The sequence below is a fragment of the Penicillium lagena genome (genome assembly GCF_028827675.1).
Source record: "Penicillium lagena strain IBT 129212 chromosome Unknown utg000006l_segment0_segment0, whole genome shotgun sequence".
NCBI lineage: Eukaryota > Fungi > Ascomycota > Eurotiomycetes > Eurotiales > Aspergillaceae > Penicillium > Penicillium lagena.
In genome coordinates, this window is record NW_026623227.1 from 2,201,822 (window position 1) to 2,227,931 (window position 26,110).

General features: G+C 53.1%; 12 protein-coding genes across 12 annotated transcripts; 9 read left to right on the forward strand and 3 right to left on the reverse strand.

Moving 5' to 3' along the window:
* Positions 1–83: 83 nt before the first annotated feature.
* N7510_009028 (tRNA (adenine-N(1)-)-methyltransferase) lies at positions 84–1,482 on the forward strand (the record flags this gene model as incomplete). Its single annotated transcript, XM_056980953.1, has 3 exons — positions 84–324; positions 372–442; positions 496–1,482. The coding sequence occupies 3 exons, from the start codon at positions 84–86 to the stop codon at positions 1,480–1,482; spliced, it is 1,299 nt and encodes a 432-aa protein (XP_056831162.1).
* Positions 1,483–2,444: 962 nt separating this feature from the next.
* Positions 2,445–4,550, forward strand: N7510_009029 (CCR4-Not complex 3'-5'-exoribonuclease subunit Ccr4; the record flags this gene model as incomplete). Its single annotated transcript, XM_056980954.1, has 2 exons — positions 2,445–3,303; positions 3,361–4,550. 2 exons carry the CDS (start codon positions 2,445–2,447, stop codon positions 4,548–4,550), a joined length of 2,049 nt encoding a protein of 682 aa, XP_056831163.1.
* Positions 4,551–6,404: 1,854 nt separating this feature from the next.
* N7510_009030 (alpha/beta fold hydrolase) lies at positions 6,405–7,391 on the forward strand (the record flags this gene model as incomplete). Its single annotated transcript, XM_056980955.1, has 1 exon — positions 6,405–7,391. The coding sequence occupies one exon, from the start codon at positions 6,405–6,407 to the stop codon at positions 7,389–7,391; it is 987 nt and encodes a 328-aa protein (XP_056831164.1).
* Positions 7,392–8,531: 1,140 nt separating this feature from the next.
* Positions 8,532–9,725, forward strand: N7510_009031 (class I SAM-dependent methyltransferase; the record flags this gene model as incomplete). The annotated part of the gene is made up of 1 exon (XM_056980956.1): positions 8,532–9,725. One exon carries the CDS (start codon positions 8,532–8,534, stop codon positions 9,723–9,725), a length of 1,194 nt encoding a protein of 397 aa, XP_056831165.1.
* A 1,217-nt stretch (positions 9,726–10,942) lies between these two features.
* N7510_009032 (thioesterase family protein) lies at positions 10,943–12,105 on the forward strand (the record flags this gene model as incomplete). Its single annotated transcript, XM_056980957.1, has 3 exons — positions 10,943–11,264; positions 11,504–11,673; positions 11,749–12,105. The coding sequence occupies 3 exons, from the start codon at positions 10,943–10,945 to the stop codon at positions 12,103–12,105; spliced, it is 849 nt and encodes a 282-aa protein (XP_056831166.1).
* A 239-nt stretch (positions 12,106–12,344) lies between these two features.
* N7510_009033 (GNAT family N-acetyltransferase) lies at positions 12,345–13,004 on the forward strand (the record flags this gene model as incomplete). Its single annotated transcript, XM_056980958.1, has 1 exon — positions 12,345–13,004. One exon carries the CDS (start codon positions 12,345–12,347, stop codon positions 13,002–13,004), a length of 660 nt encoding a protein of 219 aa, XP_056831167.1.
* Positions 13,005–13,244: 240 nt separating this feature from the next.
* N7510_009034 (YbjQ family protein) lies at positions 13,245–13,643 on the reverse strand (the record flags this gene model as incomplete). The annotated part of the gene is made up of 1 exon (XM_056980959.1): positions 13,245–13,643. One exon carries the CDS (start codon positions 13,641–13,643, stop codon positions 13,245–13,247), a length of 399 nt encoding a protein of 132 aa, XP_056831168.1.
* A 1,081-nt stretch (positions 13,644–14,724) lies between these two features.
* On the forward strand, positions 14,725–15,842 carry N7510_009035 (aldo/keto reductase; the record flags this gene model as incomplete). The annotated part of the gene is made up of 5 exons (XM_056980960.1): positions 14,725–14,793; positions 14,856–14,866; positions 14,924–14,981; positions 15,059–15,292; positions 15,348–15,842. 5 exons carry the CDS (start codon positions 14,725–14,727, stop codon positions 15,840–15,842), a joined length of 867 nt encoding a protein of 288 aa, XP_056831169.1.
* Positions 15,843–18,706: 2,864 nt separating this feature from the next.
* On the forward strand, positions 18,707–21,762 carry N7510_009036 (uncharacterized protein; the record flags this gene model as incomplete). The annotated part of the gene is made up of 2 exons (XM_056980961.1): positions 18,707–20,417; positions 20,474–21,762. 2 exons carry the CDS (start codon positions 18,707–18,709, stop codon positions 21,760–21,762), a joined length of 3,000 nt encoding a protein of 999 aa, XP_056831170.1.
* Positions 21,763–22,670: 908 nt separating this feature from the next.
* On the forward strand, positions 22,671–23,580 carry N7510_009037 (SDR family NAD(P)-dependent oxidoreductase; the record flags this gene model as incomplete). The annotated part of the gene is made up of 2 exons (XM_056980962.1): positions 22,671–22,965; positions 23,093–23,580. The coding sequence occupies 2 exons, from the start codon at positions 22,671–22,673 to the stop codon at positions 23,578–23,580; spliced, it is 783 nt and encodes a 260-aa protein (XP_056831171.1).
* Positions 23,581–23,591: 11 nt separating this feature from the next.
* On the reverse strand, positions 23,592–25,067 carry N7510_009038 (uncharacterized protein; the record flags this gene model as incomplete). The annotated part of the gene is made up of 3 exons (XM_056980963.1): positions 23,592–24,434; positions 24,493–24,767; positions 24,821–25,067. 3 exons carry the CDS (start codon positions 25,065–25,067, stop codon positions 23,592–23,594), a joined length of 1,365 nt encoding a protein of 454 aa, XP_056831172.1.
* A 168-nt stretch (positions 25,068–25,235) lies between these two features.
* On the reverse strand, positions 25,236–25,838 carry N7510_009039 (flavin reductase family protein; the record flags this gene model as incomplete). Its single annotated transcript, XM_056980964.1, has 1 exon — positions 25,236–25,838. One exon carries the CDS (start codon positions 25,836–25,838, stop codon positions 25,236–25,238), a length of 603 nt encoding a protein of 200 aa, XP_056831173.1.
* Between the last annotated feature and the right edge of the window lie 272 nt (positions 25,839–26,110).

The following is a 26,110-nucleotide window of genomic DNA, read 5'->3' on the forward strand; positions in this document are numbered from 1 at the left end:
TCACCGGGAGCGATTGGCATGTGGGTCAAAGGAGTGGATTTCGTTCATTGGTGATTTTCGTTCCTGGTCTTTCGACACTCGCCATGGCCCTGCTGCAGTCGCTGCGGCGCTTCTTGGGTCTGACGGCGCCATCGATCCGGGCGAGGTCCATCGATACCAACTTCGCCGTCTTCCGCGAAGGAGACCGGGTGCTGGTGCATTCCAAGAACCCGCAGTTGACCAAACCCTTGCGCCAGGGCGACAAGACCCATCTGCGACGCGGACATCTGGATCATGATCGGGTCATTGGGAACCCGGTCTGGGGTGCGGTACAGGCGCACAGAGGTATGTGAGTTGGTGGGGATCAATGGAGTGACGACTGACTGGTGCAGGCCCGGAGACTCGACTCAGTCTCCCGACGTTGGAGGAATACGTCGCCCTGACACCGCGCATGGTCACCCCGGTAGGTGCATCCCTCCCAAAATAAATGAAACGAGACTCATGCCGGGCCAGTAGATCTATGCGCAGGACGCCAGTCTGATTGTGTCGCTTCTCGACATCCACGTCGAGTCGCCCGCGGACCGCGCGACCCAACCGCCCTTGGAGATCCTCGAGGCCGGCACCGGCCACGGATCCTTGACTTTACACCTGGCGCGAGCCATCCAAGCCGCCAATCCCATCCCCCCGCCGCGACCGACGCGATCCCAAATACAATTCTTGGAGGACCGGCCCCGGCGGCCCGGCGAGGATGGTTCGGACGAGCAAGCAGCCGACACGGAGTCGGCTGGCATCACCCCAGTCCAACAGCAGTGGGATACTTGGCGGGCCCAGCGCAATGCTGTCATCCACACGGTGGACGTGTCGGCCAAGTTCTCGGCCCTGGCCGAAAAGAACGTCCAGGGCTTCCGCCGCGGCATCTACGCGGGCAATGTGGATTTCTACGTGGGCCACGTCGAGAACTGGATTGCGCAACAGACCAAGCAGCGAACAAAGACCGGGATCCTGAATTCATTGACCGGCGCGACCGCGGTTGATCCGTTCCTGTCGTACGCCATCCTCGACATGCCGTCGGCGCATCTGCGCATCCCCCACGTCGCTCCGGTCCTGAAGCAAAACGGCCTTCTGATCGTGTTCATGCCCAGCATCACTCAGATTGGCGAGTGCACCGAGTTGATTCGCAAGCAGCGGCTGCCTTTCGTTCAACAGAGGGTGGTCGAGCTCGGTGCTGGGCTCACCAGTGGCCGGCTGTGGGACGTCCGGTTTGCCGTCAAGAAATCCGGGGCTGATCCGGCGTCATGGGGCGCTTCTTCTGATGCGGAGGATGGCGCTGCTGCGGCTGAGCCGGAAGAAGAGCTGCCCAATGCCATTGACGGCGCAGTGGATGCCCCTGAGACCCCGGCCGTGGCAGAAGACGCTGTCTTGGTCTGCCGGCCCAAGGTTGGGGTGCGTACCTTTGGTGGAGGCTTTGTTGGAGTGTGGCGGCGGATCGAAGACCGGGGATAGTGGTCTGCTATCTTCCTTTGTACTATAGTTGTACTCTAGCCTCCTGGTGAGACCATTTGGCCCTGTATCATATTGGCACTGTATCATAGCCCAACATCTCCCGAGAGGAGAAGTTGTCTCCCCTGACTCTCGACTGACTGAGACTGTAACATAATGTATCCGATAGGATTGTCCTCTAGGATCATCCCATAGACTGTCCGATAGCCTGTCCTAGTAGTTCTATACCCTTCCGGCTGGAATGAAAGCGTCACAGGGCAGGACCCAGCCTTGGCACAGCCAGCGGCCCAATCACACCGCCCCCGTCACGTGCCAACTCCCGCCTTCAACTCGCCCAGCGCAAACCAGATCAATCACTTCTCTCTTGTGCCGGCTTGTCTCCCCCCTATGTGTGCGTCGCCGTGTCAGTGATTCTAACCTTATATATCAGACTAGCACTTTGCCTCACCTCAGGCTCCCAGTCTTTCACTGCACACTCTTTCCCGCTTTCCCGCCCTTCCCAACCACCTCCCACCATCCCAACCAACCCCCATCGACTCACCAGCTGTGAAAGCCAGATTCCCAGCTCTACTGTGGCCACCGGCTCCCAGTTGTGCTCAGAAGTGACACTCAAAGGGTATTCCTGCCTCAGGACTCTATGTGGAAGAAGAGCAGAGACCGTGTCCCATCCGCTACGCCTCTCCTCATCTCTTCCACGGCTCCGAGTCTAGCGCAACTCGTCTGCCCTGAGGTTCCACCTCAAGGAAACCAGCCACGGTCACGTCTGCCACGTTAAATGGCAGATGGTACCTACAGGTTCCAGCAGCCTGGGGCCGGGCAGTTCTTCTTCCAAACACAATCGCAGCAATCTTCGCAGCAGCAACGACACCTCCTTCGAAACGGGACCAATTCCCCGACGGGGCGACTGAAATTCAACCCTGACACTCCCTCTCCCTCGCGAACCCCCCCCACAATCCGCTTTCGCCATGTACGGCCAGAGCCACCAGGGCCAGCATGTCATGATGAATGGTGGCCAGGCCCACCAGCGATTTGGCATGCAGATGCCCAAGTTCCAGTCACAAACTCATCACCCACACCATGCCCAGCAACCTCATCACCACGGCCACCATGCCCAGGCCGCCCATAGCCTCGCTCACCAACACAACTTCACTGGCGGAGCCCTGGCCTCCACCACGCCACACTTTACTCCCTCCCACCTGCAGAACGGTGCGCCCGGCAATGTCGACGAGGACCTAGATGAGTCCATGAACGAACACTGGCAGCAACAGCTCCAGCTGGCAGCAGAATCCCGACAGGCCAGCTCCCCTCACTACTATGCTCGTGTCATGGCACAGCAGTCGAAGGGCATCCAGATCATACCGAACCAGACCGAGGTGCAGGAGAATGGGGCGGATGGACGCAATGGCATAGTCCCAGCCAAGTCGGCATCCCGGCAAGGCTGGAACGCGCTCGACTTTGGCGGGCAGGGTTTGCGCGCCATGTCCACCTCCCTGTTCAACTACGTTTTCCTGGAACGGCTCTACCTGAACCACAACAAGCTTAAATCGCTTCCCGCCGCCGTTGGTCAGCTTCGGAAACTGAACCACCTGGACCTGTCCGGCAACGATCTTACCGAGCTCCCGGAGGAGATCGGCATGCTTTCGTGCTTGAAGAAGCTTCTTCTCTTCGATAACAACATCCGTACTCTTCCCTACGAGATGGGTTATCTCTACCGACTGGAAACTCTGGGCATCGAGGGCAACCCGCTCAATGAAATACTCAAGTCTCAGATCATGAAGGATGGAACCAAGGCTCTGATCAAATATCTGCGGGAGGAAATGCCAGGTGGGTTGGCTATGGTTTCTTATTACTTTTCTTGATTGCTGACTCTGGAATGTCTAGTTCAACTACCTCCCCCCGATCGAGACTGGGTCATCCTAGACGAGACTGCGAGCTCGAACAACAGCCCTGCGGAGAAGATTACCGTCCTGTCCTACAACACTCTCTGCGATTCCTCCGCTACACAATCTCACTACGGCTACACCCCGTCCCGTGCTCTCTCCTGGGAGTACCGCCGAGAGCTGATCCTCAGTGAATTGCGGTCTCACAGCTCCGATATCGTCTGTCTTCAAGAGGTAGACCAAGGCAGCTACAATAACTTCTTCCGGGAGCAGCTAGCATACAATGACTACAAGGGCGTGTACTGGCCGCGGGGACGAGCGATGGGCATGCAAGAGGATGACGCCAGGACAGTGGATGGTTGCGCTACTTTCTTCAAGGGAAGCAAGTACATCCTGCTGGATAAGCAACTGATCAACTTTGGCCAAACAGCTGTGCGGCGACCCGATGCCAAAGGTCAGGATGACATCTACAACCGGCTGTGGCAGAAGGACCATATCGCCGTTGTGATCTTCTTGGAGAACCGGCAAACCGGCGCACGGTTCATTGTTGTGAATGCCCATCTGTACTGGGATCCCGCGTTCAAAGATGTCAAGCTTGTCCAGACGGCCATTTTGATGGAGGAGATTACGAAGCTCTCGGATAACTACGCCAAGTGGCCTGCCTGCACGGACAAGACTGCGTTCCGTTTCTCCGAGGCGGAGAGTGGTGCAGAGAACCAGCCTCAGGTGGAACCGGCCCCATCCATGGAGTATACCAGTGGTGACCAAATCCCGCTGTTCATGTGCGGTGACTTCAACTCGTCTCCCGGCTCCGCTGCATACAACTTGATTGCCAACGGACGGCTGACACAGGATCATCCTGATCTCGAGAATCGACTGTACGGCAACCTCAGCAAGGTTGGCATGACGCATCCTTTCAAGCTGAGGTCGGCGTATGGTTCTATCGGGGAGCTGAGCTTCACCAACTACACGCCGGACTTCAAGGACATCCTCGACTACGTGTGGTTCTCATCCAACACGCTGCACGTGTCCGCACTTCTCGGCGAAGTGGACAAGGACTATCTTCGGCGCGTGCCGGGATTCCCCAATTTTCATTTTCCTAGTGATCATGTCGCATTGTTCGCGGAGTTTACTGTCAAGGGGAAAAAGGGCAAGGTTGTGGAGGCGGATTTTGGGCCGCAACGGCACTAAAGCGGACCCTGGAGCATTTCTCGAATCTTCGGAAGACGGGGTGTTTTGTGTGCTTCTGCGTGTGTGTTTTTTGAACCTTTTTGTCTCGGAATCTTCGGACTGGCGGGTTTCCCTTCTGGCTTTGCTTTTCCCTGCGGTGTTTATTCTTTTCTTTTCTGTCCATCTTCCTCTTCTTTTTTTGTCGTTTACTTCCCTGATTATGATGTCTTTTTATTTTATCTCCTGGCTTTTTTGTGTCTCTCTGTGCTGTGTTCCTCGGGGTTTTGCTATCGGAGCATTTCCCCGTCGCCTCGTCGCACTGGCTCTTGTGTTCCCCTCTCCTTTGGGTTTGTTGGAAGTAGTCAAAGCCGGCGTGGCACTCTCGCTCTCCTCCCCTTTCACCCTTTGATTTTGCCTCTCCTCTACCTCCCCCATCCCACCATCTGACTCTTTTCCTTCCTCCCTCTTGTTCCTGTTGGGGCTGTTCCTTTGTCTTTGCCTTTGTCTCGAGATCTCGGTTTCATCTCGCCTAATCTCTCACGGCATCTGTGACGGATTCACGACGCTTATGGGGCTGCTGCTGGTGTTGTACTGGGTGGAACAGGTGGCCAGGCCGCAGGGCACTGTTTTCTTGCCCGCGACGAACTTGCTTTCTGTTGATTTTTTCTTTTTGTCGGCGAAGGGAGTTGTGTCTGTTCTGTTCCTTGTATGTTGTTTCTCTATCTTCTTGCCGCCATCCTCCTTATCTGCAATTTCTGTTGAGAATAGAGTGTGGCTTGTTCATTTGGGTACATTGTAATTGTAATGTAGTTCTGTATTCGATGTCCGCGGGCCAAGGCTAGATAAGGTGTCTCGAGTCAAGATCATCCCTACTCCCCGTGGTTGCGAGCCACAGACCCCACCATCATGTCTTCATTCTGATCGAGTAGTTACGGACTAGGTCTATCTCTTTCTTTCTCATGAGTCTTATTCTCCATCAGATGAATAGTATTAGGTGGATGCTGATGCAAGCTACAAAATCAAACGACATGAGTTGTATAGATCCGTATCTTACACTCATCTACCAAAACAACGGTACAATCCAAAGACAAATGAACACAGCAAGACGGTGCTTGAATAGATAGTCTACATTAGAATTCTAGCTAGAAGAATAAAAACCATTGAGGTAAAGACATGGGTAAATCGTGGGACAAATATGTATAGAAAATTGCTACCCAATCAAGCGAGTAAACAGACTCACGGAGCCCTACGCTAAGTAGAACTTACCCACATTGCTATAACGATAATATAGTATAGGCGGCCCGCAGTCAAGGCTACTCCCTGTGGACGGAGTCATTCAAATTGCCAGTGTTCACTGTGTCATATGACATTATCAATTCTCTCTCCCCAAGGAACCCCCCAATGCATACTTTGAGCATGTAACGTACAAGCAGCGCCTTGACTACGCAAGTTCTGTGATATCATGGAGCATCTTTGGAATCATACATCAGTCGGCAGGCCAATCTTTACAGCCTACCCGGAGTGATGATTGGTGCTTTTCATACTCCATGATTTGGAATATCTCTCGCTCAAGTATTATAACGTCTTCTATGTCTGCTCTCTCCAGCAACGTCACCTTGCCATGACTGCCTTGTATCTGCCACGTAACTACGTAGCAGAACATTCTTCCGAAAGATGAGTGGGCGGATATGACCACGTAGAAGTTAGGGGGCCGGACGCGGGGGGGCGCTTTTTGCTTTCAGGCCCCAGCGATTCGGGGAGAGTATATACGAAGCATGGGGAGGCGAGATTCAGTCGGCGACGCAAATGAAGAACCCGTTATTCAGTGCGTGAGATCCGATAATTCCACAGCAAACGGGAACTTCGATTCTCGCGATGGAGAACCACAACTACCCCGAGAATAAACAAACCCTCACCCTCCCATCGGGCCGCATATTAGCATGGACCATCCACGGCGGGCCCCTGAGGAACACTACTACAACTGATCTAGACGCCAAACCGCCCGCGATAATCTTCTACTTCCACGGCTTCCCAGGCTGTTCCCTCGAAGCCAATTTCCTCAGCACCTCGCTCCTCCAGCGGCACAATGCGAGGTGCATCGCCATCGACCGACCAGGCATGGATCAGTCAACGCACCACCCAGAGCGTCGTCTCCTAGACTGGCCAGCCGACGTACTCGCGATAGCAGATTATCTTGACATTCCTCAATTCTCCATTCTCGGCACCTCAGGAGGGGGGCCATACGCCCTCGCCTGTGCGTACGCCATCCCGCGCGTCGACAGCAGCTCGCCCGACGTCACTGCGCAGGGCCGGGGCCGGTTGCGCGGCGTGGCGCTCGTGTGCGCAATGTACCCGACCAGTCTTGGTGTGAAGGGGATGCTTACAGAGTTGAAAATCGTGCTCGCTGTTGGACGGTGGGTGCCGCGATTCATTACGGCGGCTTTCCTAGACCGGTTCATTGGGCGGCAAGCGAGAGATAAAGATCCCACTGTGCTTGAGAAGAAGATGGATAGGGCCATGGCAAGACGGCATGGGGCGGAGCGTGAGGCGTGGGAGGATGCAAGGGTTAGGGCTACGGCGGTGGGGTCGCTACGCGGCGCCTTTCGGCAGGGTGGTATGCCTGTCGCCACGGAGTTGAGTCTGCTGAGTAGTAGTGATTGGGGGTTTCGGGTGGAGGATATAGATGGGAATGGGCTGAGGCTTTGGCACGGGATGTTGGATCAGAATGCGCCATTTGAAATGGCGGAGAAGGCAGCGAAGTTGATGCCTGGTGCGAAGACGCACTTTTTTGAGCAGGCCGGCCATTTGAGTATGGCAGCTGGGCATATTGATGCCATTGTGGCGGACCTTGTTGGGGGGTAGCAGTAGTGGTAGAGACTTCTGATCATGAAACGCGGGGAGTAACGGGTAGGTAGTATTGTTTTGGCTAGTTGATAGAGAAAATATAGAAATCAATTTGTGGACAAATACCAGTCAATTCAATTTTTTAGGAGACCGGTAGTGGTGAATCTAATCCAGTTTTAGTTTCAATGCCCAAGACGGGGAAGCATCGAAACGGTCCCCGAAGGAACGTGTAAGAAAAACAAAGGTACAAATTGGATCGTGTCGCCAACTAGTTAACTAACCGAGCTCTCCGAATAATCCGAGACGGCCCTTTTGTTCGGTGTTGGGACCTTAGTGCCTAGGGTAAGGAGGGGGACAAAAGTCCAGACTGCCGTGCCTGGCCCGTCAGACACGTTAGCCCCAGACGGATCTCCGGGCCATGCAATTATGGCCAGATCAGTCGGAATGTGCTCTCGTCTCTACAGTGAACTATTGCAATTTAATGGTAGAACTCCACAGCCAGGCATTGGCCAATGCTGTCCGAGTAGTCCATTTCCGGCCATCTTCATAGCCCGAGGCAGACTCATGATGTCAACCATCCGCCAAAGATCCATAGTCCGTCACCCCCCCTTCGGCTAGCCCTCACAGGATCGGGCCAGCCCTGCATGTTGGCTGTGTGAAGGGTCAATCTCCATCGACGGGATCATCTTTCATAGTTAGTGAACTCGATATACATCGAACTATGTATCGTGCCGTCGGGGGTCTATGTCGTAGTAACTCCCCGTCTGGCCCAAAGTGGATCCTGCCTGATCCAGGGGTCTGTCGAGTACTTTGACTAACCCTACTACTGTTAGTCCAGTCAATAATAATAACCTGCGAAAAAACTCCCCCTCTTCCTCCCCCTCGATAGTGTGCCTTTTTCTCTGCGTTTGCCTTCTTCCTTTGCATATTCCCAGGAGTTGTCAGTGTTCTGGAGTCTGAAACAACAGGAAGAAGATTCTTCCCTGCACCTCTTTGCGCCCGACCCCAACTTCGCTCCCGTCCAGAACAAAAACCCTCTCTCCCTCGGCCATGTCGCCCTGCTCATGAGGCACTCCAATTACTTCGCTCAAGAATAATGCACCCGATCCGCAAACCACACTGAGCCTCACCGATCGATGAGCGGCTATGGATGCTATGATGGCGGTAGGGACGGGCAGCACTTTCAGCACCGTCACGCCGTCCGGTTCGGACGTGCACTCCAACTTTAGCTCGACAGGAACCGCCCTGGCGGCAACCTCTACGTCCTCCCTGGGGTCTCTCACAGACTACACGTCCTACCCGCTCGCCCGCCAGGGTGACCGCACTTACTTCCGGGACCCAGACAACTCCTATCCACTACCATGCGACATGCCCGAGATCCACCGCCAGACCCTACGTACAGCGATGCTGCTGCGCGTCTTTGGCGGCCCGTTTTGCAATCCCCACCTGGCCAACCACCCGCCCAAGCGCGTCCTGGAGATCGCCTGCGGCTCGGGTGTCTGGTCGGGTTTGTGTCACGACTACTTTGCCCGGCGTGGCCAGCCCAACGTCGGATTTGTCGGCATTGATATTGTCTCCATTGCTCCCGACCTGCGCAAACAGGGCATGAACTGGCAATTCAAACGTCACGACCTTCGACGGCCCCGCCTCCCGTTTCCCGACGACTACTTTGACTTTGTCTTCATCAAAGATACCGGCATGTGCGCGTCTAGCCCCGCGCAGCTAGCCTCGGGCTTGGGCGAACCATTACGAGTGCTCAAATCCGGCGGCGTCTTGGAGGTGTGGGATTCCGACTGGGTGTTTCGCTCGCTGCTCCCCAACCCCGCGCCGGCCCGCAAACTCGCCTCGAAGGACCAGGATATTGCCGATGCCACGGCCACCTACACTTTCTCCTCCGCCACCCCGTTCACCCGCGCCCAAAACCAATACCTGATTGACTACAATTCCTGGATCGAGAACTCGTTCGACCGCCGCCGACTGAGCGCCCTGCCCTGCGCCACTATCGGCCTCTCCTTCAACTCCGAGGTGGACGTGTTGGAAATGGTCGACAGTCGCCGCATTGCGATTCCGCTCGGCGAAGTACGCTGGGAGCGCGAGGGCCAGGGCAAGGACTCCAAGGGCCGCGGCCGCAAGACCCTGACTGCGGAGCAGCTGTCCATTCGACAAACCGCCCTTCTGACGGTCATCCAAATGATCGAGGGCCTCGAACCCATGCTCATGGAAGCGAGCGGCAAGGGCCGTGACGAGTGGGACCGATGGTGGGCCTCGATGACCACCGACCTCCTCCAGAAAGGCGGCCTCGCGAGCGGCGAGTGCCTGGAAGTGAGTGCCTGGTGGGGACGCAAGAAATAAAAACACACACAAAAAAAAAGAAACAGTCTCTTTATATCGGTGTTCCGGCGGACGAAAGCAAAGACAGCTGGCCATTGTTGTGCGCTTCATATTGGTGATACCCCAATTTTTTTTTCTATTTTTATATACATGTCATTCTGGGTTTTTCGAAATAACATGCACGACCTCAACCCGATCTCGATGAATGAGGGGAGTTTTGACTAAACGTGTCCGAGCTAGTGGTGGTGGTGCGCTTCAAGGATCTTCATAGCGCTGTTTCAGCGCCCGATACCGTTTCAGATAATACCTGGATTTGATGATCAGCTTGTCAGCGTCCATTGCACCCAGCGCAGAAGAGGCACAGAGAAAAAGATGATGCCATGATCTATGATGAATGGTGGCGGTGGCGGTGGTGATGCGTCGCCGATGTATCGACCCCAGAAATATCTCAGAGAACGGGGCAACAATTATATAGAGAAAATGACATGGACGAATATTTCGAGTTGCATCGAGACCAAGTAAAAAGAGAAAGCCTTGACTTACATTGTTTCAATTTCTGGAGATTGACGTTGAAACGATTTAGCAACCCGATCGCTGTAGATATAGTGGGTGGCAGTCATAGCTAACGAACCTTTCTTCACAAACTCCGCCCGGCTGATCCCCTTCCGGATCTCCTCGTCATCACGTAGCGAGGCCTGGCTTGCGAACGCGCGATGGAGCCGGGTCCGGAACCACTGGTACCCCTGGGGGTATTCGCGGCCTAGAAAGAGGAGCTCTGTATGTCCCCCGGATGGGTTGTCAGCCTATTCCATCATGAAGCTAGCCTATCGAATGTATGGGTCCAGTCTCGGTGCCATGACTATCGACATACCTTTGTAGATGTTGATCACCTGCCGCCGCAGCTCTGGGTTGGTCATCGCTGGTCCATCCGAGGTCGTTGCGGGAGGGAAGTGAGGAGAAGTTGGAGGCGGTGGTTGTCGGCGATATGTAGGAAATGCGGAGAACGGGGAACAACGTAACGCTCGACAGTGATAGTTACATGCACACAGGCAGTTATTTAGTAAGTTTATTATATAAGTTCACATTCGATCGGTATTATTTTAGAGTAAAATATCAATTACTGCCTCATACTCATACCGGCACTCTTCACGCGGGGTTCCATCCGATGGCCCGAGCTCCGTCTACTCGAATCCAAGTCACTCTTCTTCTCTTTTTCTCTCCACACACACCTAGCGACAATGATACCCCGATCAACCCTCCCACGACACCTCTCCCGGTCCATTATCAGCCCAATTAGTACCCGCCGCATCCTCTCGACCACATCTGCAGCGCAGAATGCCCGCGCCCCGACAACCAGCTCCGCGGACCCACCGGCAAGACCTCACACGGTCGATCCACGATGGCTTACAATGATGAAGCGGCGCATAGGACGGTGCCTGATGTTTGGACTGAAACCCGCGCGAGTCTACGAAGCGGGCTCGGTTTTGCAGCAGCTAGCGAGGAATTGGCGCGAGTTAATTGCCGGGAGCGAGGGGTTCTTGACCGATGAGAAGCGGTGCAGTCTGTTTCGGCATAATGTTGTGTGGGGGGAGATGGTATGATTTTCTTTTTCTCTTGTTTTCACGTTCCTTGAAAGTTAGTTACTGACACTTTACTGGTGTTTGGTGGATTATTAGGATGTAATGGTAAGCACCCCTCTGCGCCGCTATAAGATGAATACTGACGGATAAAACCAGGGTATGCGCTGGTTCTCTTCCAGTTTAATAGACCACTAGATTTCTGATTTGGACACACTCCAGGGCACGTGAATAATGTCACTTACGTTCGATACGCCGAGTCCGCACGCGTGAATTGGACTCGCAATATCGGCATCCACATCGACCCAGCGCACAAGAAGGAATGGGCGAATCTGCTCAATTCTACGGGCATCGGACTGATTCTCCGAAGCATCAAAGTTGACTATAAATTTGTGAGATGTCTTTTCCACAGCCCGGTTGCGATGGTTAAGGCTGTTGACTGACTCTGTCTATTCTAATAACTACAGCCCATGACTTCCCCGGATAAAATCACCGTCTACCAGAAACTAGTCAAGGACCCTTCCTCATCGCTGTCATCGGAGTCCGCATTCCAGCTACAGGTCATGATCCTGTCCGAGGCCCGTCAGCGCCCTGCGGCGCGCTGCCACGAAGATATCGTGACCTATGACTATCAGAAGAACCGCAAGACGCCGGAGCTGCCGCCGTTTATTTTGGATCAGTTTGTGAAGATGTGGGAGCTGCAGGAGAAGGCTAAGGCAGAGTGGCAACAACGGATTCTGGAGATTGAGAGTCGCGTTAGGACTCTGGAGGTTGAGAGCTGGGATCGCGCAGATGCCGTGGAGGATACGGGATCTGCGTCGTGACAGTGGCCGTGGCTTTGGCGATAGAAGGGTGGGAAGTTGTTTCAAGTCTATTATGTTGACTTGTGAACTGTATATATTTGAGCCACGTATTGCACATTATCCTTCGAGTAGAGCAAATTTCGAGTCAAAATATGTCATTCTTGGGACCGAATCACGGCTCGCTTGTCAACCCACACTCTATACTCGGCGCCCCGCCCGTCATATCTGGACTTCTCCCAGACAGATACATCAGCAACACAATGGATAAGAACGAACCAGACGAATTCGTGACTGTGCGGTCTTCACTACCAACATTGCCTCTTCCCAGCAACAGCGAGCGACCCACATTGACAACAACCCACTTGCTCATCCGGCCCTTCCAACCAACCGACGTGGAAGCATTGTACATCCTACGAACACAACCAGAAGTAATGAAATGGACCTCCGCCGGCTGCATCGACAAAGATATCGAGAAGACCAAAGAAGTGCTGAACCGATTCCTCCCCCCAAACGACACAGCCACTCTCAACTACGCCATCTGCCTCAAGAGCACGGGCGAGCTTATCGGCCAAGGCGGCTGCCACCTCTACCAGGCCAAGCACGGCTGGCCCGAGGTGGGATACATGCTTCGAAAGGAATTCTGGGGCCAAGGTCTTGCCACGGAGTTTTTGGGAGCCTGGCTACAGTTCTGGGGAGAATTGCTCCGGACAGAGCGGGAGATAAGGGTTGAAAAAGCCATGGTTACGGATGAGGGTCGGGTGCCAGAGCAGCTCATTGCCATTATAGAATCTAGCAACGGTGGAAGCCAGAAAGTTCTGTTAAGATGGGGCTTTGAGCCATTTCGAGAGTTTACTGAAGCGGATGAGTCTACGCCTGGTGGGTGCAAGCTTGTGGCCTTTCGCTTTTTCCCATCAAAGTGAGAAATATTGGACTCGCACTGAGACATTGTCCAGTATCTGTCCAGAAGAGTCATGTTGTTGCCATATTGCGTTTAGCATGGCCTTGTATATTATCGTTCAAAAAGAATCTTCGAATGCTATATATTTTGAAACCCTTCTAGGCCGATCATAACAATGGTCATCAAATTGACAACTAGATACTACCCATGGGAAAGTATCCTCGGACTGTGCCGAAGGCTAAATTAAGTCTTCATACAAAACCTAGGCCTGCTGCTTGTCCTCCTCAATCTTCTCCACTAGACAAGCGGTGCCATACGCACATATCTGTGAACAGGCCCCGAAACTCGCAACATCAAATCTCACAGCAATGATCGCATTGCCCCCTCTGCTCATACACTCTCCCACCAAACGCTCCATAGCTTCTTCACGCGACGTATACATCAGATTCGTGAAAAATCGAAGCTCGCCTCCGACAGCTGACCGGACAACCGCGCCTAGATCCGCACCCCAGTTCCTGGTGCGAACGGTAATCCCGTAGATTGTACCCAGGACATTTTTGACTTTGTAGCCGGGCAGGTCATTCATAGTGGTTGTCACCACACCGTGGGTATCAGTAAAGCAGGCGGGGACCTCCCTCTGCTTTTTCGCTGGGTTCGCCATTGCTGAAGCGCTAAATAATAAGCGCTATATAGCCACGTTCCGCTCATTCCATTAGGCGCTGGCTTGATAAAAGAGTGCTTAGTGGGGTTGTGAGCACTTACAGACGATCCACTCAGCGAATGAAACGCCCAAGAGGTTGGAAGTAGAACGTGAGATCAACAATCACAATGAGGACAGAATATAAAGACAAGCTTATGCTTCGCAGATCGCAATCTTCATCATCCGACCGCAGATTAGTGTGCCGTTCTATCCGTTGCGTGATTTTTCTACGCTGCCACGCAAAGAGATGAACATGCCTGACAGTGAGTCTCTCGAGATTCTCACGGTTGTATTTCAGCGTCGGAACTCAAGCCAGAAGCTTGGGTAGTCGACGAATCCTGAACAGGGAATGGAACCCCGCGAGCGAAACCGAGTGTCCCTCGCTGACTATTTATTAGCGTTCACGGGCCCCTCACACACTGCGGATTTGAGACCCTGAAACTCTATTGAATATATTGTCAATTTTTTCGTACTCTACCGTTTTTAGGCAGAACGCTAATAGTCGGGACATACCGCAAGACGATTGTGTGAATACGAGGCCGGTTACAGTTTCCATTCTCAGCATCTCAACTAGGACAAGGCTTATTTTCCCCATTCTTATGATGCTATGTCACCACCATATCCTGCTGTCTATCCCGCAAGTTCTGCTATGTTAGTCTTAATCAGTAACTACATAGTAAAATACTCAATTTACGGCCATACGTAATATCCTGCGAATATTTGGTTCGTTGAGGATAAATCATAGTAGGCACAAAAACTTCATTTGAAAAGGATGGGCCTTCCATTAATAAAATCTTGAGAATACTGAAGGAGGTTTTTCCATTAAACTTGATGATCTCATATCGTTCAAGCTTTTGGGGGAAGGGCGTGACTAATGGCGGCTGTAGGAGATAAGGGCCAAAACCAGTAATTGACTAACTAATGGGGTTTAAATGGATGATTAACGCCGAATCAAAAGACCGACGGGTCATCTTGTTACCATAAAGACCCTGAACTGCTACGTATTCCTTGGGGCGATTCAATTTAACATCTCACACTGAAGATGGCCTTTACAATTAGCTCCAAGATCAAGCTGCCGAGCGGCCATGGGATGCCCCGCTTGGGATTCGGGGTACGGCCAATATTCCTGATGCATGCGTCATTTGGCTGACAGACGATGTCCTCTCAATACAGGTCTACAAGACGTAAGTTTCTGTTCCTTTCATGTTTACTCTACTGGTATTGACTGGAATTCATCACAGTCCTCCAGATCAGACAGAAAAATGCTGTCTCGAGGCGCTCAAAGTCGGGTACCGCCATGTGAGTTCCCAGTTCACGAACTCGAGCCAAAACATGCGTCGCTGAGATATTCATCTGTGCCTTTGATACCACTGTAGATTGACTCCGCGTCGGGATACAAGAACGAGGCCGGCTGCGGCAAGGCCATCCGTGCATCATCGATCCCACGGGATCAGATCTTCTTCACGTCCAAGGTCTTGGACATCAACTATGACTCGGCCAAGGCGACTGTCGACAAAACCCTTGCTGAATCTCAGCTCACTTACATTGACCTGATGCTTTTGCACAAGCCCTGGGGCGGCTCTGAGAATCGTAAGGGCGCGTGGAAGGCGGTATGTGTGTTTCTCTCGCGATCATTTCCTATGCTGACACAGGACATATTCGTAGCTTGTTGAGGCCGTTGAAGCTGGTAAGGTGCGCTCCATCGGTGTCAGCAACTACGGTGTACACCACCTCGACGAGCTTGAGCGACATATAGCCGAGTTGGAGGCCGAACGCGGTGGCAAAGGCAAAGGCGGGATCTTGAGCGTTAACCAGGTCGAGTTGCATCCATGGGTGGCGCGTAAGGATATCTTCGACTGGTGTACCCAGCGCGGCGTTGTCATTCAGGCCTTCTGCCCTATTGTGCGTGGAAATCGTTTCGACGAGCCCGCACTACAGAAACTGGCGAAGAAGTATTCTAAAACGGAGGCCCAGGTGCTCATTCGCTGGAGTCTGGATAAGGGCCTCGTTCCTCTGCCCAAGAGTGTACAGCCGTCACGCATCGCCTCCAATGCTGATGTCTTTGACTTCAAGTTGACACCCGAAGAGGTTCAAGAGCTTGAGACCAGCGAGTATAGTCCTGTTGCGTGGGATCCAACGGTATCGAAGCTGGAAGACTAGGAAAAGGAACGCAATACAATTGGATATTTTCGAGGCCCCAAATAGGACATTGAGGGGGAGAGAGAGACAAGTTAAATTGGAATGCATCTTTCGATCGTCGCTGCCTCCATCTGAGCTTTCCCCGCCGAAGAAATTTTTTATCAATATCCCCGTTCAATATTCGGATATTTTGAAGACGCATTGGCCACCGAGAGAAATCGTAGTTTGTGCAGTCAATTGTCACGAGGAGCTGGGGATTTATATCTCTCTTTGGTCTGCTAGACAATTGGCTAACATGCCCCTTCTCGAGATGATCGTCAGGAGTGCTTCTCAGCGCCAGACTCTTGAGGTCAAAGGAAAGAAGCAGAAGTGTCCTATTCACTTGGAGAAAGATTGCCTGGATACAGTGTTGGATGTCCTTTTCCAATGTAACAAATCGCAGCTATTCAAATCTAGCTTGATCATCTTATATGTCGAGAGGTTTCCAGCCCAAGGGTGCTGGTAAGTGGTCGATGGAGCGAGTCATTCATGTGCGTAACAGCATATTGATGTGGCTCTTCTATGCTCGCGAGGATCCAATTATGTGTCAATTGGTATTAAGATATGATAACAAACTTAACTGTGCAGGTAACAGGTATGTCAGAGAAAAATTCTATGGTCTAAGACCTATATGGAGCAGGCTTTGTTTCAAATTTGTAGGATTCCATCGTAGCTCGTTTTCTCCCGACCTTATGGCAGCTGCTAGATAGCCTACAAGGATTATTCATGCGGACAATACCTCTCTTTTTATTATGTATTTTTCTCTCTAAATATAGATGAGCAGGTTCCGAGGATCTGGATGGGTCGACCTCGGTCTTGGCCCGGTCTGAGCCGCTGGCCGATGTGTCCACTTGGGATTCTGCAGCACGTTTTCCGTGGGATATCCTAGTGGACTCTAAAAATTTTTCTGTAACGTAGTCAAAGGGAAAATCAAAAACCCTGGCACGTCACCGATATTTTGATCCGCTAAGTGGGGGTTCAGGGTACATACACTAACGCAAAAGAGCGAAAAGAAGGACCGTCGCCGTGCAGGCCGTTTGTCACTGTCGCCATCACCTTGGAAAGTGTGGAAAGGAGGGGCGGACTGATTATCATCGAGATCCCTGGATGCTGTGTCGGTGATCGTGCCGATGCAAAGGCAAACTACTGGGTCGAGGAGAGTCCGGAACGAGTAGGAAGAGCGAGATGATCGACCGGCGGAAACTTTCTGGTTGAACCATTTATCGGTCCCGATCCAAGGCTTGGTAGTGGTTACCAGACGTGGGGCCGGTCATGACCTTGAATTTTGCGACTGTGTTTTCATCCCAATGGCGTGCTAGATCGACCAGACCAAACACAAATCCCATGATTTCGCATGCATGAACGAAACGGGAGAAGATCAAGCCCGGGTAGGATGCCGATCTATACTAAAGCCAGGGTGGATCGGCACGTAAACCTTATGCCAAGCCAGGGCGGTTGGCGCAATTGGAAGATAGTTCGCCCGGTACGGAATCCTGTGTAGGAGGGGTTGGACTCACCCGGCGAACTAGACCACTCGCACTGAATCCCGTATTGCTCATAGATGGTATCTGCCTGGACGCACCGAACACATGGTGATACGGTGTATACGATCAGGCCTCCCACCATTTCTCGGTACTGGATACGGCCAGACAGAAAGCGGTCGGATGGATTGTAGTATGTCTCTTGTACTTTCATAGTCCACAAGCCGATTTGCGCAGAAATTCAAGTGGACCGCCGTTGCGGACTTCCGTGTCGGCGAGATAGATCAGTTGCCGAGCATGTGAAGATCCCCCAGCCTGGGGCCAATTCGATCCTGGGGTCATGGGATTCTGAATTGTAGTTAGTCTACCAATATTCCACGAATCGTGCCGTACACATCGTGAAGTAGCCCATGGATCGAGTTGCACATCCCAGGCAAGGATAACCCCGCAGCACACGGCTCACGGAACGGTAGATCGTCGAGTCGGTCTGATATGACCGTGCGATTGTTTTCGAGCCAGAAAAAAAAGGGACCAGAGGAGACGGGGGCACCGTTTCAAATATCCCCTGGCAAATCTCAGCCTCGCGCTTTCCAACTGGATGAAACCGAGCAGCCGAGACTCCGGAGATTGAATTCAAATCTAGTTTGCCTAAGAGTCCTTTTTTGGACCAGTCACCGACAGACAATATTATTGGGGGCCCGACGGGGATTGGCCGATGCGCAGCTATCCGCGTTGCATGACCTGGCGACCTCGTAGCCAGTTGTCATGAATCGTCTAGGTGACGAGTCCCTACTGCTGAGCTGTCCGGCAGCAAGCACCTTGGCTTTAGGTAGGGCCACATCGTGATCATGTCGTATCGGCCTTGCCTGGAGCATTCCTGATCGACAAACCCTGCAGGACCGCGCAATGGGGATGACACGGGGTGAGGAAGAGAGTGCAGAGGAGAGAATTGGGTCATTCAACCCGGATTTTCCAGTTGCAAGAACAGATTACAGAATAATAATAAAATAAAATAAAAAAGTGAATCTATACCAGAGTAACGCCATACGGTAAATCAGAGTGATCTGCAAGGCCCGTTACCGTACCGTGACCAACCCGTTCTCTTCGCTTCGCAGCCGCAATCAATTGCTTCCACCTTCTTCTTTCCTCTCCCTCCGACCTTCATCTTTTCTCTCTCCTCTAAACCCCCCATTCTCCTCCCTCATTCGTCCATCCTTCATCGATCTGCCTTTCCCGAAGATCGCCCGCCTCACCCACCTTCCTTCTCTTTCCGCCCCCTCCTCGGCCCTCTTTTCCTGCCTGGTCCAAGTCCTTGGCTTCATCTCGCCAAGCTGACTCGGACCTGGGTTTCGGGCTCTCTCGTCCATGCCACGCTCATCTGCTGCGGCTAGGAAGAATCAGAACAATCGGCACGACAATGGCCTCGTCGGTCCCGGGAAGAAAGTAACCAAGCAAAAGTCAAGCAACCAGCTGAACGGCAACCCTGGCAACGGTTCCGCAAGCCCGGGCGCGTCCGCTCACCTCGATCTGGCTTCGTCTCGATCCACAAGCGACCCTGCGGTGACGTTTCCGGCAGTCGCGGCAAGTAAAGGCGCGGATGGGACAAGGGTGGATGACAGTGTGCGTGGGCTGGTAAATGGGCACGGCAAGGCGGCGGATATGGCGTGTGGACAAGCAAATGGAAACGGTGCGATGCCGCATAATGGCATTATCGCCGGCCACGCCTCTCGCAACGGAGTCTCGAAACGGTCGGGCTCTAACGCGTCAATCAACCCTCTGCAGCTCGCTTCGACCATCCTCAAGTCGTGTCCCATGTACGATACGATCGCCATCTTGATTTTTCTCCTACAGCTTCCGCCAATGGTCCTCACCCTCGTTCAGTTCTTGTTCGCCTCCCTGACCTTCATGCCCCCGAGTGGCGCGGCCGCCGGTTCCTTGTCGTCCAATTTCGATATTTTCCAGGGTCCCGCCGGCACGCCATCTCTGGGGACGATGATCGCGATGGATGGGTTCTGCCTACTATTCTGGGGCCTATTCATGTGGACATGGGCGCAAAACTTTGCCATCGACCTCGCACATGTCCAAGTCGCGATCACGCTCGGTGGCGGAGGGTCCGGAAAGAACGGTGGGGGCAATGCCCTCTGTGTCGGGATTGTTCTGCTTCTTCACATCATTCGCAGCAAAGGTGTACAAGATTTTGTGACGGGGCATCTTGTTTCTTCAAAACTTTTCAGCCCCGATCTCCTGTCTCAATACTCGCACTTGTTACCCGCCGAGTTCCGACGCTCCGAAGGACAGACATCGCCAAGTTGGATTCGGAGTCTTCTCGCTGTTCACATCCTTGCACAAGCGGGTACTGCTATGGCAAGACGATCGATGGCTAAGAATCGATCGCCTGTACCACCGCGGACCGGCAAGCGCGGGGACACCGAAGCGTCGGCTGGTTCGCAAACCCAGGTCGACTCTGCACTCGAATCCGCTGCCAGTGTTTCCTCTTCTTTCGTGGGGCCAGATGGCCAGTTCATGATCAGCAAGGAGGGCAAGGATCGTTTGACCTCCGCAAAGAAACGCAGACGACAAGCCAACCAGGTCCGAAGCCGTCAACCGTTTTGGGCCGCCCTCGCCAGCACAAAAGTCACGGTCATGCGAGAATACGAACATTCGCGGACACTATCCAAGACTACTCGTGGCGTTACAATGACTGAGGAGGACCTTCAAGGTGTCTCTCTCGACGATGGCTTGGTATGGGTTACGGATGTGGACAGTTCTTCCATCAAGTTTGCCGCTGGCGATCTCGCCGTCGATGATCCAACTGTCTCAGGTGCCTACGAGGCCGGCCGCCTGGAAGGCGAAATGGAACCGTTTTACGTCTGCGTCAATGGAGCTTTATGGGCCACAGCAACGTTATGCAGGGTCTCAGATACTACCAAAGGAGCGGGTGTGGTCCAGTGGCGGGGCGAGATCTCCGGGCTTGCACCCAACTGTGCCTACACCTGCTCATTTCTTCGCAGCGATACGAACGAGGAAATCTGTGCCATAAGTGTCAAGACTCCTGCGCCGGCTGACACAGAGCAAGGTAAGCTTCACGCCTTCAACGTCTACTCCTCTATTGTGTCTCACAGGATCGAATAGTTGTATCTGCGGTCCCAACTCCCATACAGCCTCCCTACCGACCCTCCTCCCCTACGACGACGCTGAAAAACTCCATTGTTAACGCAGAGGCCAAACTAAATGAGAAGCGCTCTCGACTCAAAAAGGCAAAGAGCGACCATAAAGTCGTGATTTCAAAGATCCGGAAGGAACTGGAGAATTACAACCATCGTCTCCAAAGCGGTACAGATGAGAACAGACAAAAGCAGCGGTCGCTCCAATTGGAGCGGAATATTCGACAGACGGAGGAAGCTACTGCGGTGCTGGAGGTTCAACTCGATACCTTGGAAACCGTGCCGGAGGAAGAGATGGAGCAATGGTCTACCCAAAAGGCCGAATATGAGCGCGAGCTCGAACTTCTCAATTCAGCCAAGGAGGACTTAGCTGCTGCACGCTCTGATGCCAACCAGGAAGTGCAAACCTTGCAGTCGGAGTTGAACCTGACGATCCAAAAGCGGGAGCGCCTTCAAAGCCGCCGTACACGGCTGAACGAGCAGTACGAGCGCATCATCTCGGCCAACGCGCAAGGGTTGAACGAACGAGAACGCCGTGCGGCAGAGCAGTTTGCAAGAGAGCAGGACCATGCCAAGTTGGAGGCCACTTTCCAAGAGCAATTCAACAGCATCACCCACTCCGTGCAGGATCACCAGATGCGTATCAGTCACCTCTGGCAGCAGGCGTCTAGCATTGAGCAGTCCATCCAGCAGCACCAGCAGCAGATGCTCTTGGAAACGGGACCCCTTACACCCGAGGGTAACTTGCCTGGCACCAACCCACCCCCGGAGACCAGCGAATCATCAACGACGACTGCCCTCAATGGCCGGTCCCTGCTGGCACTTAGCTTCCCGCCGGCACGATCGAGCCCTCTGCAAAATGTGTCCTCCCTCGTTCACGCCACGTCGTCGCAGCCAGCGAGTCCTGCCCAAGCATCGTTCCCGCCACAGCTCCCGGTGTCTCCGTTCGGCAACTCATATTTCGGGTCGGATGTCAACAGCCGTGATCGATCGTTCTCCAATCGCTCCGCTCGCAGCAGTCAATACGGGTCCGAGTTCGTCGACGCCAACAGCCAGTTTCCTCTTCAGGTTGATCTCTCCGAGCTACTCGCCGAACACGGGAAGAGCTCTGGGTCCGATGGAAACGGGTCTTTCAGCCAGGGCAGTCGCCCTGTCCTGAGCCCGTTCCAACGTGCAGCAAGCCGGGGAAGTGGAACTGGTAGTGGCAGCGGCGGTAGTCGGAGTGGAAGTGGCCATTCGAGTCCAGCACGCCATTAACCTGATCTCTGTGGCTCTTGTGCGAGACTCCCGACTTCCTTAAGTCTCGTGTCTGGCTGCACCAACGGTCAACATCTCAGTCTCATGTGCTCCTGCTCCACCGTTCCACCTTGTTGTTGGTTTCATCTACTCGGCTTATCGTTGCTTGCCTTGCCCATGTTCTTCTGGTCATGTCTTGTCGACTCGCCGCTCTGGAAATGGGGTTGGCCATGAATTTGGCTCTCCTACTCCGGTGATGACACCGGTACTTCGCGATGGGACATCTTTCGGATAGATCGGCTTCAAGCGAGATGAATGGCAGTTTTGTTCTAAATACAAAATAAGACTCTGTTTCTATATACATTCTTGCCCCCGTAGAAGTTTGCTCTACTTTGACTCGTATATTTAGGGTTGGACTTTGCCCAGGATATCTTTTTAGTCCAGCAGGTATTTAGATTTGCTGCATCCTTTGCGTCCTAACACCAAAAATAAAGACCTAACTCCGGCCAGATTTCGCAAAGCAAATCGAATATCGTAACGAGCGCTCAAGTTCGCCCCCAATAATAATATTGGAAGGAGGACACTAATTTCCCTTTCTGGCTGGCAACTAGCCGCTTTGGAACTAGCGAGATTTAGCTAAATGCGCCTAAGACACCACCGTTTTTCTAATCGGGACTAGCGCGCCTCAGCCATCTATAACCAGCATCCCGACAAGACGACGGCCAATTGTCGCCTGACCGGCTCTTCTAGCTCGAGGAGCCTGCCTAAAAAAGATACTTAAATAGAGGAGGTTCCTCATGCCTACCATTCCTCCCAATTCCAATTCATTTTTATTTTGCAATTCAGCTCTTTCCATTCCATGCTTCTGATCCCTTGTCTAAACTCCTACGAGCTCATCTCATACATCAAGACATCCCCCCTCCGTTTCAATGGCCCCAGACACCCTTTCCCTAGCCGGCAAAGTCGCCATCGTTACAGGCTCCAGCCGGGAAACTGGCATCGGCGCCGGGATTGCATTCGCGCTGGCTCGTAATGGTGTCCGCGTGACTATCAACCACGTCGCGGATGCTAGCGCCTCACGCGCAGCGGCCGTTGCGCAGCGGATTGTTGACGAGGGGGGCGATGCTACTGTCGTGCAGGCGGATGTGACGACGGTCGAGGGGGCGCGGAAGCTGGTGGATGGGACGCTTGCTGCGTTTGGGGTGGATCATGTTGATATTGTTGGTGAGTGAAACCCCTAACCCCCTGCCTTATTTCGTCTTAGGGAGCTTTGATTGTCCTTTTTCAGGTCGCTCTGGCTTCCGGAAGAAATATTTATTGTATAGTGAAGCGAACTGACCATATCTGGCAGTCAACAACGCCGCAGCTGGCGCACCCCACAGCGCCCTGCAAGCAACGAGGACATCCCTTGACGCCATATTCTCCTCAATAGTATATGCGCCGTTATTCGTATTGCAAGCTGCTATCCCACACATGCCCCGCGGCGGCCGGGTGATCAACATCGGCTCCATTGCCTCCAAGCTGGGCATGGCGCCCGTCGCCGTCTATGGGTCCGCCAAGGCAGCCCTGGACGCGCTGACGTACTCAATGGCTATGGAACTGGGCCGTGAGCATGGCGTGACTGTCAATACTGTCTCGCCGGGCCCTGTTGCCACGGGTGCTTTGCCGAAAGAGCAAGCTGAGAAAATTGACGGTATGCTCGTCCCTATGACGAGGGCGGAGATGCGGGTTGGGACAACCGCCGATATTGCGGATGCGGTGCTGCTGTTGGTGTCGGAGAAGAGTCGTTGGATTACGGGGCAGATTATTTCTGTTAGTGGTGGTATCACGGGTGGTTAAGTTGGAATTCGTCAAGGTGATGGTGTTCTGTATTTTGTTCTTGTGGAGTGAGCAGTGTCAATCTCGGATATTAAAGATTTTATAGTGTCTGGTTGTCCAAGGATTTCGATCCAGACTATCTGACGAGAAAAATCGATTGTAGCTGAGCCGTCGGCGAGGTGAATGGCAGACATCCTTCGAGAGATCTCCTGGACGTAGAGGCTTCTTTCTGGGCCTGGAGTTTGAAGCAATGCAGCAGTCACAAGAGACCAGACTTGCAGACCGGGCAATATAAATGAAGAGTTATCAGTCACGTCTCCACGAAGCAGACGAGATAATTTGCTCTGAAGCAAGCCCATCTCTGCTGCTGCCAATGCATAAGCACTTTTCAGTCCCGCCAGTAAGATAAGCAAAGCAAGACGCGTCATTTCATGAACAAATTCAAAACAATTTGAATTGTCGGCGGCATCAAATCGTGACAGGGACAGTAATATATGAGTAGCCGGACTCAGCATGCTGAGAGGACTGAGATCATCTTCCTGTGTCCAGAATCGGGGTCGACGACAATAGGCATTCACAAAATCAGACACAGCAGCGATTCGGTTGATGGCGAGAGCGAGATCCTCAGAGTGCACGTATAGTTCACTGAGTATGCTTTTGAAAGGCGCACTCCGCCATTTGTTTGGAAAGCTGGAAGGAGAAGGATACCCAGATAGACGCGGCGGACTGTCCTGAAGAACGGAGCCCATAACATCGAACCAGTAAGCGAAGAGATGAAGATTCCCATTCAAACCGTGAAACCCGCCTCTGATTTGGAATATTCGCTCCAGGCCACGAATATGATACGCCCAGCGATCCCATGTGCCCACGTATAACTGTTCCAGAATATCAGCGCGTACAGACAGAGAACTAAAGTGAGCGCGAAGAACAAACATCGTGACAGATCAGTCCGAGGATTGTGGTGACAACACCCTCGCTGGTACAGTCTGTTGGATCTGCAAGCCGGTCGGTGATCTGGCGAACACACTGGCCATAGTACTTCAGCGCTTCATGGCAATGATCGTAGCGGAAGGTCTGGGGATGGTGCTTCTCATCCAGAAACATAGCTGCATTGGCCAGGGCTAGCCTGAAGGCACTATGGTCGTGCAGAGACATAGTGAACCAGACTGTTCGGAATGGGCGATATTGATAATCGGCTTCGGCGTGCACTGCATATCGATTAGTTCTGAATGAGAGGTGAAAGTGTGGGTTATGGTCATACTGAAGTGAATCAGTTCGCGAGCTCGCGGGTCTAGCTCCACGGGCAACGAACTTGATTCTAGAGATAGAGTCGGGGAGATACTGGTCGGTTGCCAAGCGAAGGTCAGGGCCGGGGGGCGTTTCTGTCTTCGTCGCGAGCGACCAATGTCGCGCATGACGCGCTTCCGGATTGTTCGCTGCGTGTCTTTGGCATGGATTTCATCGGGATGGGCTACATTCACGAAGACAAGACCGTTGTCGGGCTCCATGGCTTTTATTCGTGGTTGGTTGGAGCAGGTTGCGAATTTAAAGATGAGAAGATTCGAGGAATTGGCGCTAAGAGCGGTACGGCATAGCGTCGTGGATGGAATTGTATATATATGGTACAGCCTCGTGCAAAAGATAATAATTTATGTACAGTGCCAGAGAGAGGGTATTCAAATCTGAGTGCCCATCTTCCAAAACCGGGTGTTCGCATACGTCAAACATAGCCGGTCTGGTAGGTCTTCCGAATCGCCCTCCTCGGTGGATGCCAGTGCGGTATCAACGCTCTGAATCGTGCGGATAACAGTCCCTAGAATAATCGAATGATCATGAATATCGATCTGGTGCGGGTGGAGGGCGCACTCAAACACGAAGGGGAAGTCAACACTTGTTTTTGTAGCATGTCTTCGCCGAAGAATGGGCAGCGGTCGTTCCGATTCACTCCCCGTCTCGGGATCAGCAGCCAACCCCTCAAACTCAAACTCTCCATGGCCGCCCAGCATGGATGCGAGAGTTGTATTCCCCTTTGAAAAGTCCCGAGCTAGTGTCGCCGTCGCGGGGCCCGGGGATAGCAAATGCACCAAGAACCGTCGTGAGGCGAGCAGGGCGTTTAATGTCTCCGAGGGTCGCCGCACGTTGAATGAGATCACAGGCTGCGGAGAGAGTGTGACAGTATTGAAGGATGAGACAGTCATTCCGCGGAATGCGCTTGTGTCGGGCGGGCCGGAGGGATCGGTGGCCGTGATGATAGCCACGGGGTATGGGACTCGGCGCATGAGGAGGCGGACTTGATCGGGTAATGAGGATGAGGAAGCCGTGGTGGCCGTAGTGTGTTGTGTGCTCGTAGTTGGGGGTTTTGTTTCTTGCGCGGTTCTAGTCCCTTGTAAGGACGCTACGGCGTCGCTGGTGTACCGGCGAGAGCACCATGGTTGGCGACAATCAACACGGGGTTGGATGGAGATGCAAGACCGCAGGTACGCAGGAGTCCATGAGTCCAGATATTGTGTTCCTAGAGCAGACAATCAGTGCAAGTTCCGCGGGGTGCGAA